This window comes from Coptis chinensis, chromosome 7 (assembly GCF_015680905.1).
Source record: "Coptis chinensis isolate HL-2020 chromosome 7, ASM1568090v1, whole genome shotgun sequence".
Lineage (NCBI taxonomy): Eukaryota > Viridiplantae > Streptophyta > Magnoliopsida > Ranunculales > Ranunculaceae > Coptis > Coptis chinensis.
Window position 1 is genome coordinate 57,877,506 of NC_141462.1, and position 16,914 is coordinate 57,894,419.

A 16,914-nucleotide genomic window follows, 5' to 3' on the forward strand; every position below is an offset into this window, starting at 1 on the left:
CCTACCATAAAGACTAGCTTAATGCATTTCTAAGTTTGTGTATACCTGAACTTGTACTACACCATTGCGGTACACATCCAATTGTTGCATTTGTCAGGTAAAGAGATTTTAGCAACAAATATACAATTCTTCCCCCCAATCATCACAGAGGTCCCTTGGACCTTCCCTAGCACAACCCTGGGTGAACTCATGCTGCTGAGGAAGAGTGCATCTTGGTTCTCCAAGACGCTAGGACTACTCTGTTGGAGCTTGACAACATTGTTCCCTTAGTTATTCGGTATACCACGTCATCCATGTTGTGAATACACAGCCAGTTCTGCGCCTCAACCTCCCTGGCGCACAGTGTTGCGACTTGTCACAGCTTCCTGTTGGTCAAGTTAAAGGCGCGTTTTGGTCGTTGCACCTTATTAACAGCTTCTTTTTATCTTTGGTAAGCTTTTCATCTTTGGTACGCCATGTTTGACTAAACCCTACGAGGCTACAACCTCATTATTGAAATGAAGTTCGTCAACCAGATGAGCAGCAGGAATGAAGACCAAGTTCTGAGTTGAAGTCTTTGTATGGCGTTGAGATCTGAGTTGAAGACCTCATTAAGCATTAATGCCGCAGTTATGGCCACAATATTCCTCAACATATCTAGTGGACATCAAATATTTCGCTTAAGAAATCTTCTGACTCGGGCCACTTTTCATATACAATGTTAAGAATCCTTGGTTACTTGCCATCGCTAGTTAGATGTTTTCTACATTTAGAGAGATGTAATGTGAAGGAGAAAAATGAAACTCCATGAGAGCATCTAGATGAGCCAGAGACTGAAAGAGGTCAAACACATAAGCGCCATGAAAGTCCTTTTTTTTTTTTTTTTTTTTGCTTACTCCTTTAATTGGCTTTACAGTTTTAAACAATGTCTCTCTTTTTTTTGGTAACTAGTTTTAAACAATGTCATATTGGACAGTTAATTATGTTGGCTAACTTGAAATGGATGGGATCAAATGTTATCCAAGTTTACAAGAAAAATGTCTTTTGTGAATGATACACCAGTCCACTTTGTTCTATAAAAATGCTACTTAATCAAAATTTTCCTAAGAAGTGCTTTAGTTTAATATAATACATCGTAATACTTTATTTGTTGCCGACAAGGCGACAACTGTTTCTTAACTCTCACTCCTCGAGGATATGAACTATTTTCTCTTGCACAAGTAATTGGATTCTGGTATCTTGAAGATCAGCAACTTTTTTGAGAATATATTCTACTTCAAGGAAGAGGGGAAGGGGATTACAAATTTGTTTTTCTACGTGGAGAAATATTAGTTTCTTTCAACAACACATAATAATAATAATAATAAATCATAAACTTTACCAAAAAAAATAATAATAAATCATAAACTGATATACATACTATCAACCAAAAGTTACTGTAGCTTTGTCAGCGTGATTTTTCTTACCTTAAATTTTAGATCCAAAACCTTAGGGACACAGTGTTCCCTAGTTTCTTCCTATGTATATGTAGTTTGTAGCTCGCTTGTCTATTTTTTTCTAGGTTAGCTCACTTGTTTTTTTTCTAGGCTAGTTTCTATTTTTTTTCTTCCTATGAATATTTGTTAAAAAAATTAATTATTTGAAAAGGGAAAAAAATTATCTCAAGACCAGTATATAACAGTGAGGAAGTATCAAATGATCAGATCACAAAAATCGATTTCAGTGTAATGTATTAACAAAAAATATTGTTGTGGCTGCAATGAGAAAAATAGTCTCCTCCAAACCGCCAATGTGGTTAAGGAAGGGTCCTATTACTGTCGGACCCCAATTTGTATTGGGCAGACTCTAAAAAAAACAATTATTACAAAATGTGTCATTGGTTTCAAAAAATCTAAAAAAAACACAATTATTATAAGTATGTCATTGGTCTCCAAAAAATTGAATTCGAAACACCAAACTTAAACGACCCTGGACTAAGTCCCAAACGACTTGGCCACACCGTTTGGGACTTAGTCCAAACGACCCGGCCACACCGCTCAAGAGCCCAAAAAACATAACTTTATATTTTTTTAAAGTTCAAATCCCAAACGACATGACAACATCGTTTTGGACTAAATCCAAACGGTGTGGCCATATCGTTGGAGACTTAGTCAAAACGGTGTGGCCATATCGTTGGGGATTTTTCTAAGTTCAAACGGTGTGACCATTTTTTTCTAAGTCCAAATCTCAAACGACATGGTCACATCGTTTTGGACTCAGTCCAGACGGTGTGGCCATATCGTTTGGGATTTGAACTTTGAAAAAAATTTAAAGTTCTGTTTTTTGGGCTCTTGACCGGTGTGGCCGATGGTTCGTTTGACTAAGTCCCAAACGGTGTGTGGCCAAATCGTTTGGGACTTAATCCAAACGACTGGGCCGGAAGCTTTAAATTTGGGGTTTCGAATTCAATTTTTTAGAGACCAATGACATACTTGTAATAATTATTTTTTTTTTAGATTTTTTGAAACCAATAGCACACTTGTAATAATAGTTTTTTTTGTAGGAGTTTGTCCAACACAAATTGGGGTCAGTAAATAACAAATACCTTGAGAAATGAGGAGTGTTGTAGAATGACCGGGTACAACCGGTTGCATGGATAAATTCAATGTTGTCCGTTGAGCTTTGCCATAACAGGAAAATAGAAAGTGAGATAAAGTTCTTTTAAGGTAGGAGGTTACCCTATGAGGAAATGTTCTTTCATTAAAAAAAAAAGTAAGTTGCACGGGGGAGAAGGCAGACTGATTCTCTACTCGTGTCATCGTCGACTTTTTAGTGAACGGTTCAGATTCATTTTACTTTTTCTTTTCTCTGTCCCAAATTTTTAATTGAATTGATTGGTATGAATAGGACATTTTATCATGTATTCATTATTTATACCTGTCTCCATAGGTTTCTTCCATAGTACCATCTCATTTTCATTATAAATGGTTATTTTACTGGCAAATTACTTCTATGCCTAATAAGGACTTGGAACTATTGGCATTCACATCCCATGATTCATTCTTAGCTAGCTTTCACTCTTTTTGTTACTTTGGAGAATGAGTGTGAACAAATATCTTGTGAGAAAGCATGATGCGCGTGTTATTGTGTTGTAATTAGAAATCACGTAAATCAAGAGTCATAAGAGCATCTTTAGCATAGCAACAAAAAAAACACCAAAATTTTGAACAAAAAAAACACCAAACCAAAAAAACACCAAGCAACTTTAGGAGCAACATCAAAAAAAGACCAAGCAACTACGCGGTTTTGCCAAAACCACGCCATATAGGCCACGCGGTTTTGCCAAAACCGCTTCATAGAAGCCCATCTTACAGGTCCAAGCCCACGTGGTTTTGCCAAAACCGCGCGGTTTTCCAGAAACCGCGTGCTATAACCATTTAACTCTCGGTTTTGCGATGTTCTTTTCATTTTTCATGTTCCCTCTCATCTAAACTCATCTCCTTGAGCAAAAAAAAAAAAAAAAACTCTTTGAAGATTTTTTCAATGGATCATTCATCTTCTTCTGATTCATCTTCTTCTGATTCTTCATCGAGCTCGAGCTCTTCAAATGATAACACTGCAGTTAAAACTCGTAAATTAGTGGCTATTGCTCTACCTTTGGTTCGACATCGTCCGAGTTTATTCATACCGGCAAAGAAGCGGAGTCTTCTTATAGACCACATGGTGGTTCGAAGAAAGGAAGAAAATATAAGCCTCGTCAGTACGAGGCAACACTGGCTCGTGTAAATGTAAACTACTTCGGCGCAAATCCTATATTTCGTGACCACGACTTTCGACGCCGATTTCATATGGGTCAGTCATTATTTACTCGTATTTTCAATCATCTTAATCATAATGTACTATATTTTCAACAAAAAGTTAATTGTGCGGGTAAGTTTGGGATTAACCCAAAAATAAAAGTAATTGCTGCTATACGAATGCTTGCTTATGGGACTGCCGCTGATCTAGTAGATGATATGTTACATGTTGCTGAGCCAACTGTTCATGAATGCATGCGCTATTTTTGTGATAGAATTATTAGAATTTTTGGAGGTGAATGCTTGCGCAAACCAAATGCTGCAGATATTCAACGTTTGCTTAAAGAGTCTGAGGAACGCGGATGACCTGGAATGCTATGAAGCATTGATTGCATGCACTGGCAATGGAAGAATTGCCCATCCGCGTGGCAAGGGTCTCACACTGGCTATAAGCATAAACCAACAGTGATTTTGGAGGCAGTTGCCGATCGTAACGCATGGATTTGGCATGCTTTTTTTGGAATGGCGGGTTCTCACAATGATCTTAATGTACTTGACCGCTCACCAATATTTGATGATATAGTCAATGATGAAGTTATTCGTTGTAAATACACTGTGAATGACCATCATTATGATATGGGCTATTACTTGGCTGACGGTATTTATCCTAATTATGCCACCTTGATTCAAACGATTGCTAAACCGACTATTGCACAAGACAAACATTTTGCAAAGAAGCAAGAAACTGCTAGAAAAGACATAGAGCGGGCGTTTGGTATATTACAGTCGCGTTGGGCTATTTTAGCGAATCCGTGCAGGTTATGGTATTTGGATAACATGACTACTGTTATGAGGGCTTGCATTATTTTACACAATATGAACGCGAAACGGATACCCCGCAGTATATTCCTGATTTGGAAATACCAAGTAGAGAAGATGCTCCTGAAGATCAACGCCACTTTGTTCTATCTCATTGGGCATCTGGCGTCGAGAGGGTTCATTCAAAAGTTGTTCATGATAGATTGAAGAATGACTTGGTCGAGCATTTGTGGAGTAGGCATGGGCGGACTTGATTTCTATTTTTATTTGCACTTCATTTAGACTTTGTGTTTATTTATCGTTTCAATTTCTATGTATTTGTGTTCCAAGTTTATTTTTATGTATTTGTGGTTTTATGAAAGGATTTCTGTATATGAGAATTTTGAAAATATAAATTTTTTTTTTAGAATGATAAAAAATATCAACTTTAAATTAAAAGAAAATATTCAATTAAAGTACATTCTAATTAAAATTAAAATACAAATTTAAATTAAAGTACGTCATTAATTAAAAAACATAAATTAAAAAACAAATTAAAATACTCAAATTAAAAAACATACAAACTCAAATTAAAAGAATATAAACTCAAATTTAGACTATGCACTACTTTGACTACTACCAGTGATATTGCCAAGTCGATTATTCATTTTTTGTAAAATTTCTGCCCTTTTGAGTTGCCAAATTTCGCACTCGTCTTCGGGTAATCCTTCTAATTTCATTTCTAATATTTTCGCATCATTTTCATCTTTTCGAACTCAGAGCGCATCTTTCTTCAATTGAAGTTTTTCTTTTTGGATTTGAAGCTTCCAATCCATCGAACTTTTCTTCAATTGAAGTTTTTCGAATTACATCTCATCTTTCTTCAACTGTCTTTGAGCTTCCAATTCATAGCCTTCTTTGGTGGTTTTAGAAAGTTCCATCAGAAAATCATCAAGTTTCTTAGCGGATTCCTCCACTTTAGAATCACCTTCTTCTTTCTCTTTTTGCCTTCTTTTTTTGTCTTCTTTCTTTCCAAGAGGTCTATCCTCAAGCCCATGAACTTGGTGTGGATCATAATCTATTGATTGAGTTGTCGCAGTTGATATTGGAATTGATGAACCTCCTTCCCCACTGTTTGACTTCGACTTTTTGGTGGGATGCAAATCATTTCTCAACTGTAGCATCTTCCATTTGGGTGAGTCTTTCACCATATTATAGCATTGCATCCACTTCCAAACCCCATTATGCATCGCATATGCACTTATTGCTTCCTCAACCTACCAATTAAGCAAAAACTAAATTAGAATTGAAAAATATATTTGTTAATCAAAATAACAAATAAAAAGTAAATACTTACCATCATATTGTCATTATAGCCACTTGGAGGAGATGTTTGAATTTTAGAAAGAATAGCATGAAACTTGTTGATATTAGCTTGAATAATAGACCAACGGTGTTTCATACCCGTCAAGTTGCGTTCGGTCATTCTTCCTAAATTTGCATGAAATGCATTTAGAATTCTAGCCCAAAAATCGTTCGACTTTTGCTCATGTCCTACTACACCATCTTGACTAACTTGTAGCCAACTATTGGTGAGAGCAATATCTTCTTCTTGTATCCATGAAGCCCTTCTTGATTTTGATTTTGGTTCTTGACTCATTGTTGTTTTAAGAATAGAGAGTAAAGAGTAGAGAATAAAGAGTAGAGAGTAGAGAAAAGAAGTTAGTGTAAAAATATGGGGTGAGTGTTTCAATTTATAGGGTTAGAAAGATATAGCCGTTTTTTTGCCCGTTGTTGTAATTGAGAGCACGCGGTTTTAGGAAAACCGCCATAGAAGCCCATTTAGCAGCCCAAGCCCACGGGGTTTTGGCAAAACCGCACGGTGTTCCTACAACCGCGTAAGTGATTTGATACAACATCAAACCTGGAACCAAATATTAGTCGATTTGGTGTTTGGTTTGGTGTTTTTTTGGTGTTTTCATCAACATGTAGCTCTCCTGAAGTTGAAAAAACACCAAATTCTTAACTCATACTATATTCTTAACTCATACCATATTCTTAACACCAAATTCTTAACTCATACCAAATTCTTAAGAATTTGGTGTTTGATGCTAGGTTGATATCACTGCTAAAGATGCTCTAACTCATACCATATCAACCTATTGTGCCAATCCGTTTCACTGTCGGTACCTAATATTGTTTACCAAGGGAATAAAAAATCACTTATTTTTCTGACTACAATTTGGCCATTGTAGTCAGAGACGGACCCACGATATAGTGAGGGTATTGAGTTTACCGTGGCCTCAAAGTTTCCTCGCCCAAAAAAAAAAAAAAAACTATTACTTTTCTTAATATTTCAAAAGAGTTTATAACTATTTAGAGAGAGGTTCTAGGGACATATCTTATCTTAACACGTAAACAAACTCAAAATCGTTTTGGATTAGATCAATTTTTTGTAGATATAATTTCCTAATTATTCTAAACATTGTCACAAATAATAAAAAAAAATCAAAAATTTATAAACTTATCAAATATAGTATCTAAAATGGTGAAAATGAACAGTCTACAATTAGCTAAATTTTGTAAATTGTTAATTACATTTTGCAAGTTTGTAATTTTTTGATTTTTTTGATTATTTGTGACAATGTTTAGAATAGGTAGGAGATCATATCTACAAAAAATTAGCCTAATCCAAAACTTATAAATGCCCTAACGATTTTGAGTTTGTTTACGTGTTAAGATAAGAGATATGTCCCTAGAACCCCGGCCTCCTAACTATTTAATACCATATACTTTTTTTTCTCGCCTATTAGTACTATGTATTCTCATTTTACTTCAAGTACCTCAGTTAAATTGTCGTCTTAATTATATTTGGTTTCTATAACGGCGAGCTCACATGATTAAAAGTTCTTGACTATTTAGTACTACAAAATTTTCCATTTTTTTTTTCTAAATGGTACACAATTTTTTTTTCTCGCTTATTAGTACCACATACTCTCAATTTGCTTACGATTTGGTATATTCATACATTTATATGACCAAATTGACACTTCTTCACATAAGTTACTAAGTCATCTAACACGTCTCAGTAGAGTGAATCCAACAGTGATTATATATCTTCTTCATCCACCACCACACCTTTTAGATAATTTTTTTTTGCTTAGTGACGGTAGGAGTGGAGGTGGTGGTAGAGATAGATGAAAAAGTTACACTTAGGGACCGTTTGTTTTTCTGAGTCTTTGAATGCTAAATGGCCGATCTTCTGAATGTTGAATGCTGATTGCTGAACTTCGAAATACACATTTGTTTTTTGTCAAAATAATCTCGCTCTAAATACTGAATATAAATCATTTGGACAATTTCACCCATTGTTATCTATTTTGAACACAATTTGATTGTTTATAAAAACAAAAGATATGAAAATACCAAGTTAAATTAAATTACAGGTTATTATTATAGAAGTGAAAATAAATGCATTTATCTATTTATTATTTTTTTTCGGCTAATTAGTTAGAAAAATGTGGGCAATTTGGAAAAATTAGTTACCAATTTGTTGTAGAAACAATTTCATTGGCTCATTTTTCTTTTAAAAAAACAATGGGATGGGCTTTGCTTTGTAATTAGTTGTCATAACTTGTAATATGCAAGCAAGACCATTGTATCATATACCCACCCATCTCATTATCCATCGCTATCAAAATCCAGAGAACCCAATTGTTCGTCTCTCTCTCCTCTGGTCCTCTCTCTTAAAACCCAATCGTCTCTCTCTCTCTCTCTCCAAAAAAAGAGGAAAACCCATCGTGTCTCGTGTCTCTCTTTTTTTAGCATGGTTGAAGATGAAGGGGTAAAGATGGAACTACGCGGCTCAAACAAATAGATTCAGCATTCAGGAGAAAGATTGTCGCGGAATGCTGAAGACTAAATTTGGCGCTGAATACTGAATAGAAAATAAAAACAAACAACTATTTTGGTCGCTGAATGCTGAAAATTGACTATTCAGCACCACTGAATGCTGAATCCGAAAAAACAAACAACCTTTTAATTGCATGTTATAAAAAAGAATAAGGATGGGGCATTTTGGTAAGATAAATATCTAAATGTATCAAATCGTAAATAATTGAAAGTTCATGATGGGCGGAAAAAATAAAATCCATAGTACTATATAGTTAAAAACTCTACTCACCGTTATAGAAATCAAATAGAATTGAGACGACAAGTGAATTGAGGTATTAAATGGAAGTAAATTAAGAGTATGTGGTACTAATAGGCATGAAAAAAGTTCAAATACTATTTAAGAAAAAATATGAACGTTCGTGGTACTAAATAATTATAAACTCCATTTCAGAACTTAACTAGTTAACTTGGCCACTAGTCCACTATACCTCACTCCACCAGCTACCATCACTTCTTTAAATTTTTAACAATAGGTCTTCAATTCTCTTCGTTTATTCAATTTCTCTAGTTTCTTTATTTATTTTTCATTTTTGATCTCCCAACTTATTTTGGCAGTTGATGTATTTATGTACGTATATATACACACAAAACTTATATATTTTTAGTGTTCTCGCCTGTCCTACTTATATATCGACAAAGTTCAATATTTCAATGGCGTCAGTTGTTGATTGTTTTTGTCTATTATTATATATATCATTTTACCGATCATTTCACTAATTTGTTTGGTTATTAATTTCGATTTGAATACCCTAGTTAAAAGCTCTGGGTCCGTCCGTGATTGTAGTAGGTATTATACATCTTTATTCTATTTCTTCAAATGTACAATTCAAAATACGTCGTAGGAATTTTTTGTTCTGAAAATGCTCATCAAAATTTTAGCAATCTCAGAACTTTTGCATGTCATTCTTTCCTTGGCCATGCTAACCTGAATTTTACTCAGATGCCTCGAAAAGATATCAAATTACTGATTCAAGTCAAGTTTAGACTTTGCAATTTCTCTTAATTTTGACGAAATTTGCTCTGGTTGGTAAATTTTTTTCTGGTATAAAAGAAAAACGACGACCCATGATTATGAATGACATGAATGACATACATGATACATATGATAGATTGATTGTGTTGATGAGTTGATGTACAGAACCGTATAATATAAAACATTAAAACCTCGATCACAAAAGGAAATTGTGCTCGTTCTGCTATAACTATTTTTTTAGTATAGTATAGTACTGCAGCAGTACTGTAGTACAGCGTACTGGGAATCCTTTCATTAAGTAAGGCAAAAAATGGAACCGTAACAAACACATGGGGTAAGAGTGCCGCACATGTTACTTGTTTTAGTAACTGCCCAAAGGACACTGCAGGTATTTTCTCACCCAGAAATTTTTTAAAAGAAAAAGGAGAACCACTCGTATAATATCTACTTGTCGTTTTCTTTACCTCTTTCTTATTCTCCCCAAAATGGCAAATATAAATCATTTCTGATTTTTTTAACAATAATAACACGGAGTCAGATGCAAAAATGAGTATAAAAAAAAAGTACACCAGTTAATTGAGTGGACCGGGCAGTCCGGGCAAACAGGTGCTGAACAGCTGGTGGCTGTCGGGCAGCTAACGACGTGTACGGCTCTTGCCCGTTTAATTCCACAACAATGAAACAATAAAATAATAAAATAATGTTTGAACAAATGAGGCAAGGGTCTACCTTACTAATATAATATAATCTTATCTTATCATTAATTAATTAATATATCAATTTTGCGTACAAGGAAAAAGGGTTCACATTATTTAATGAGACGACCCAGGTGATAGAAATCTGATGAGGAAACCATTTCGAGATCGTGGATCATCACACAAAAAAAAGAAGAGGACAAAATGGTCCTCTGCCTAAACTTTAATGTTGTTAGACACACAATTGATTGGATTTGCTAGGATGTCTCTGTTATGTAGGGACACTTCTTTATGGTTTGGGTCCACAATTATCCTAAGTAGCACCAGTTTAAGAATAAACAATGTACAAATTGTTGAATGTAACCAAAGTTCCAACTAAAAGTAGTTTGGGGTCTAATTTTTAATAAAGTATATTAAATATGCCTCCTTGTGATATTTCTAGCCAAGTTGGAGTTGACTTTTTTGCATATGACAAAAAAACACAAGGAAAAGAAAATACTGACACATCAGTGACTTAAACCAAATTTCTTTATCAGTGAATTAAACCCATTTTCTTTCGCCTTTTCTTTAATTTATTGCTAAACAAATTTATATGATGAATTTGTAAAGTTGTAAACCACTTGAATTGCACCAGAATTTATACTTATTTGACAAAATATGAAACTTTTGAGCCAGTTAGATTGAAATTTATTGATATAGAGCATTGTCATTAATAAGCCAATATGTACCTAAACATACATAGACAACTGCGGAAAGTTAAACAACATAGATATAGTGGTATGGAATAGGGCGGTCAATGGGGTTCGATAATTCGATAACTGACTTGAACTAAACCGATAAAAAATAGTTTGGGTTTCGGTAATTTAGTTTATTCTCCACTGATCTGAAACCGAATCGATATGAACCCGAACAGATAAAATAATATTTTAATAATATTTATAATTAATTATATATATATTTATTAATTGTGTGGCTGAAATTAATTAATTTAATTGATTTTATAGTTTTTCGATTTGTAATATATCTTATCGATTCGGGTTTGGATTTTCAAATCTTACCCAAACCAATCCATTGGCGGCTGGCTCTAGTATGGAGAGCTACGAAGCTCTAGCGGCCAAGTCACACCCACCTGGTAACCACATTAGGCAAAGGTGACACCTTGTCACCGGACCATGTGGCACCATGTATTGAACGGGCCGCTACAAAGCCAATTGCTACCAAATCAACTCTTGGCCACCTAGTTTTTCTCGAGTAGTTATAATGTAGTCCTGGTCTTGTTATGTGCTGGGCTTCCGAGATTGATGTCAATTTTTCTTTCTTAAGTCTTAACTACCAATTTGCGTAGCATGGTGTTTCACTTTCTCTAAGGGCTCTGTTTGGCTGCAAGAGATATTGTATTACTTAACTATGATTATGTGATACAAGTCATGAGATGAACTATTTGTGTGTTTGCCTCTTATCCTGTCACATGTTTTGTTTCGCTACTGTTTGGTTGACATTCACACCTATATACTCATTTTTTATATTATACAAAAAGAAAAACTTAAAAAAAAAAAAAAAAAAAAAACTCATAAACAAAAATTGCAAATAAAAACTTAAAAGCAAATAAAAACTCATAAACAAATAAAACGAAAAAAAATTTAAATTTATTATTGAGTACATAAACACTCAATTGATTTATACAAAAAATATCCCCACAAAAAGAAAAAATTCAATTTGATAAATAATGTAAAGATTTAAACACCACTTTTGGAGAAAATAAATAAATAAAAAAAATTTAATGAGAGGAAATAAATAAGGCGGAGAGAGAAAAAAAATACATAAGATTTATGGTTCTATTACTAGAATTTCCATGAAGCAAAAGAAGAAAGAGAGAAGGGAGGGGAGAAAAAGAGGAGGGAGAGCATTATTTTCTTGTTTTTATTATTATTATTATTATTATTATTTTTTTCTCATAGATAAAAAAAACACGTTTTAGCGAATTTGGATTTTTCTTTTGGATTTGCTTATTCACACTTTTGTGTTCCCGCAATTCAAAAGGCTTACTAGAATATTCTCATTTTAGACAGACCAAACACCTATATAAAGTAAATATGGCTGCTACGTCACAAATTCTTGAATATGAATTCCCTATTCACACTGCCAAACAGAACCTAAGCGTCTCTGCTATATTTGTTAGATCAATCCGACGTGTGTGTTTACTGAGAAGCTAACCATTGATTATAACAAACCAATCCCTTACCCATTAAATTTGCATACTTTCCATAACCCAAAACTAAATAAAAATAACTTGGTTAATTGAAATGGATGATATGGCTTAAATGATGCATTTAGATTGATAAACGAGAGAATACGGATACACCAAGACCGTTATACGCAACAATTTTCCAACTAAATGACGTTAAAGAAATAACAATAAAATTGATGGATCATTATTGATAGAGTCGTGGTGTCCAGTGCCTGTTGAGAGAGACCAAGTGACTTTCCGCGATAACCAACCAACCGTCAGAGTAACGAAAGAGCGAAACAATCAGGTAACTGTACGTACAAGCAGTAATTCAACCATTAAATTTGTACTATTATAGTATCAAAACCATGCAAGTATGCAACTCAAGGGAGTAGTATCTAATAAAACAAGAGATTAGCAATAATAATAATATGTCCAAAAAACCAACAACATTATTATGATATTATTATATCTTTCCTTAACTTTCTATTTCAAGACCCTGTACCAACTATTCTCCCTCACAAGAAAAAGAGGAAAAGTCCGTTTCTTCTTTCCTCCTTTGTTTCTCTCCACTTGTCCTTTCCTTCTTCTTCATTCTTCATTCTTCATTCTTCATTCTCCTCATGAAACCTCACCGACGCCTTTGAACTTCCCCACGTCCACACTTTTTTTTTACGTAACAAAGCATGCCCATGTTGGATCTTAATGCTTCTTCTTCTGTTTTGGAGGACACCGAAGTTGATATTTATCAAAAAAAGATGTTTCGTGTTGGGGATGCTGCTGATGATGATTCTTCAAACAACTCATCTTCTGTAGTAAATGCTGAAGTGTCATGTACTGGTGATGACTCATGTTCTACTAGAAATGAGGATGATAATAATGTTAATGGTGTTATGGCTATTCAGTTTGATATACTTAATACTACTACTACTACTACTAGTGGTTTTGTTACTAAGGAGCTTTTTCCAGTGATGACTTGTGGTACTACTACTACGGGGCTTGATTTGTCTTTGCCGGGTTCTACAGTGGATCTCTCGTTTGCTGGTAATGTGGTGTTGGACCAGGTTAGAGTACAGCAGCAGCAGCTGGAAATAAAGCCGGTGGTGAAGAAGAGTAGGAGAGGGCCGCGGTCAAGGAGTTCTCAGTATCGTGGGGTTACATTTTATCGGAGAACTGGAAGATGGGAATCTCATATTTGGTTAGTCTATTATTTATAATAATTGATTGGGTCAATTTTAGTTTTGTGATTAATTAGTAGTTGCACATTTTTAATTTTGGATTTTTCTCTATTTTTTGGATCAGGGATTGTGGGAAACAAGTTTATTTAGGTAAGGAAATTGTGTAAGTTGATTGATGATGAATTGATCTTGTGAATGGTGTTTTATTGATGAACTTTGCGCTTTTGGATTTTGTTTTTTTTCGTTTCAGGTGGATTTGATACTGCTCATGCTGCTGCTAGGTGAAAATTTCTATTGTTCTATTCGATTTTGAGTTGTTCTTTGTTGAATTTTGTTTTGACTTAATTGGGATGCGTTATGAATTGTAGAGCCTATGATCGAGCTGCTATTAAGTTCCGGGGAGTTGAGGCTGATATTAATTTCAATCTTAGTGATTATGAAGATGATATGAAACAGGTGATGGGGTTTTTTATTTTTTTTCATTTGCCATAGGGTTTTGTAATTAGCAAATTATTTTAACTAGATTTGATCATTAACAGATGAGGAACTTGACCAAGGAAGAATTTGTCCACATTCTTCGTCGCCATAGCACTGGATTCGCAAGGGGGAGCTCCAAATACAGAGGTGTCACGCTTCACAAATGCGGTCGTTGGGAAGCTCGTATGGGACAGTTCCTCGGCAAGAAGTAAGAAATCTTCGACTCGACTTAGCCGTACATTTACAGAATGTCTGAATGTAGCTATTAGGCCTAACTTCGAGACTGCTTGCTCTTAAAACTGAGTCACTATATTCTAGTCGTGGGGTTGTTTGGTTCTTGGACACAGTATGTATGCATGGAAACCCTGTTATCATCGTTGAGAATACGACGCTTGCTTGCAGGTATATATATCTTGGACTGTTCGATAGTGAAGTAGAAGCTGCAAGGTCCTACTGACAATGAATTTCACTCTCCTTGATACTGATTTTTTTTAGCAACTCAACCTCTCAACATTAATTTGGCTTCCATCCAACCCATTCGTTTTGGTTTTCTGGAAATCAGGGCATATGACAAGGCAGCAATTAAATGTAATGGCAGGGAGGCAGTCACCAATTTTGAACCAAGCACTTATGAGAATGAGATCCCGGAAAGTGAAAATGGAGGTATTAATCTTCACTCTCACCCTGTTTAATAGTATCCAGACATTACAATTTGTAGTGTTGTGCTAGCTTCGAACTACACCTTTTATGTTATCCAATCATAATGTATTCCTCAACTCTGTTGTTTAGGAGATGCCTGCAACCTTGACTTGAACTTAGGGATCTCTCCCCCTTTTTCTGCTGATGACCCAAATAAGATTGAAAGTGTGGCCTCTTTCCGTCTCCATGTTGACCCTCTCAACATGCCTAATTCCATGAAATCAAGGGTAATACTCAAGCAGCTATTCAACTTTTATATCTATTTTCTTGTTTTAGTGATTAGAAATTTCTGGTCATTTCACATTTTGACTTTGAGGATTTCCTTGGGAAGGGGAATCGTGTCTTTGTCTCATATGTAGTTAACATAAGAGGTCCTGACTAAATTCCACTGAGTGGATTGTGGTAGAGTAGTTCTGGAGAGAGTTAAATCTCCACTAGCCTGATGCTTCACATAATGCAGCCAGGAACTGCAATGAGCAGCTCTCTAGGCATGCAGTTTAGATGATATTGACAAGTTATGCCATGTCTTATTTTAGAAGATATTGACAAATTGATGTTCCCTTTACAGATGGAGAACCCTTCTTTGGCAACCTTGGGTGGTCAGCCCCTCTATGGGCTGACAATGGCGTCAAAGCACCATCCCACATGGACTGGTGCATTCCCCAGCTTCTTTCCCAATTATGAGGTACAATTTCATTTCATATGTATGCCTCGAGTTTAGTTTCTTTCATGAATGAAATGAAGCCCTACTGCCAGTATTATTCTCCCCTGCATTACAATAGGCTTATACCAACACCTTGTACTGGTCAGCATTACCTCCTCGTGTGAGGATGTTAGGGTGCACTTAGGGAATGGCAGCATATCCATTAGATAATAGTATTGATACGACTGTTTGCTATTGGTTTTAGCTCTTCTGCTTGTTGATTAATAACACTAAATTGAGTAAATCTACTAAATTCATGTATGATTTGGTAAAGAATCGCATTATTTGCTGTCTTGACTAAATTGATTCACTTGTTGGCTATGGAAAAATACTTTTGGAACTCGCATTCTGATCAACTTCCTTCTTATCTATGAGTCCGCATATTTTCATATCATATGTAATGAGTATTTGTAATAGTGTCTTCCTTAGCAGAACTATTGCTTGTTTAACATTTGAGGTGTTCTTATGGTGATCAGTGAACCTTAAGGTCCAATACGCTAATGTTATACTTTTTCACTACAATAGGGAAGAATGATAGAGAAGGGGATTGAAGCAGGTTACTCAGGCCACTCCAACTGGGCGTGGCAAGTACAGGGTCAAAATGGAACCTCAATTCCACTGTTTTCTACTGCAGCATCATCAGGATTCTCTTCGTCAAGTACCTCTGCTTCATCAATTGCCATTCACCCACCACACCCTCCAAATATAAGCATGGCATACCGTGGCTATTATCCTCCTTCCACCACTTCTCAACAATACTAAAGAAGTTCAAACAACAACAAAACTGCTGCTGGAGTTTCATGGGTGAGCAAGCAGAATGACCAAGGTGGTCGTCTAATTCATCATTTTGTCGTATATATGTATTGAGACCTCGTATATGCTTGTGGCACGCATCTCTTACCATTAACAACACACTACAGATACCATGGTTAAGAGTTGAAGCCTCTTCTTAATATGTTTAGGATATTTTTTCAGGATTTCAATGGTATATATGGTTCCATAGTCTGACTCTGATAGTCAATAAGCCTTTTCAATTGTCATGTGCAGTCATTGGTTGTTTGCCCCCTTCATAAGACCAATTGAACCTGTGGTCCTAAGGCATTGCTTCCGAGGTTTAATCTGTATTACATACTTTTGCTATCACACTCACCACATGCTTGAAACTATAGAAATATGATTGTACAAAGAATGTTTATGTCTTGGTGTGTGCTGATTTCGTTCTCATCTTGAGAGATAGAAAGATAAGAGACTGTTACAAAAAGAAAGATTCCGCAAGTGCTCTTAGCTATCTTTTCTATATCTGATTATCTGACAGTCGTATGGAATAAGGGTCAACGGAGGTTAGAACCAGGCCAAATAGTATTACTGTCAACTTTTTAGATATTCTGTTTGCGGTGAAACGGAGCAAGGAATTGACTTCAATGTCATCCTACTATGGTAGTAGTGCAGGAATCT

The 16,914-nt window shown here is 35.3% G+C and overlaps 2 protein-coding genes across 3 annotated transcripts; both read left to right on the forward strand.

Moving 5' to 3' along the window:
* Window positions 1-3,935: 3,935 nt before the first annotated feature.
* LOC147488129 (uncharacterized) lies at window positions 3,936-4,781 on the forward strand. The gene is given in 1 exon segment (XM_086574273.1): window positions 3,936-4,781. A coding segment is annotated over 1 exon segment (846 nt).
* Window positions 4,782-12,919: 8,138 nt separating this feature from the next.
* On the forward strand, window positions 12,920-16,464 carry LOC147488130 (APETALA2-like protein 3). 2 transcript variants are annotated; one of them, XM_086571476.1, is made up of 10 exons: window positions 12,920-13,600; window positions 13,705-13,730; window positions 13,831-13,861; window positions 13,949-14,036; window positions 14,120-14,265; window positions 14,460-14,504; window positions 14,620-14,720; window positions 14,847-14,983; window positions 15,325-15,441; window positions 15,985-16,464. In XM_086571476.1, the coding sequence occupies exons 1-10, from the start codon at window positions 13,089-13,091 to the stop codon at window positions 16,219-16,221; spliced, it is 1,440 nt and encodes a 479-aa protein (XP_086427602.1). In that variant the 5' UTR covers window positions 12,920-13,088; the 3' UTR covers window positions 16,222-16,464. The 2 variants fall into 2 exon arrangements, with proteins under 2 accessions (XP_086427602.1, XP_086427603.1); XM_086571477.1 differs by lacking the exon at window positions 14,460-14,504 and having other exon boundaries at window positions 12,922-13,600.
* The last annotated feature ends 450 nt before the right edge of the window (window positions 16,465-16,914 follow it).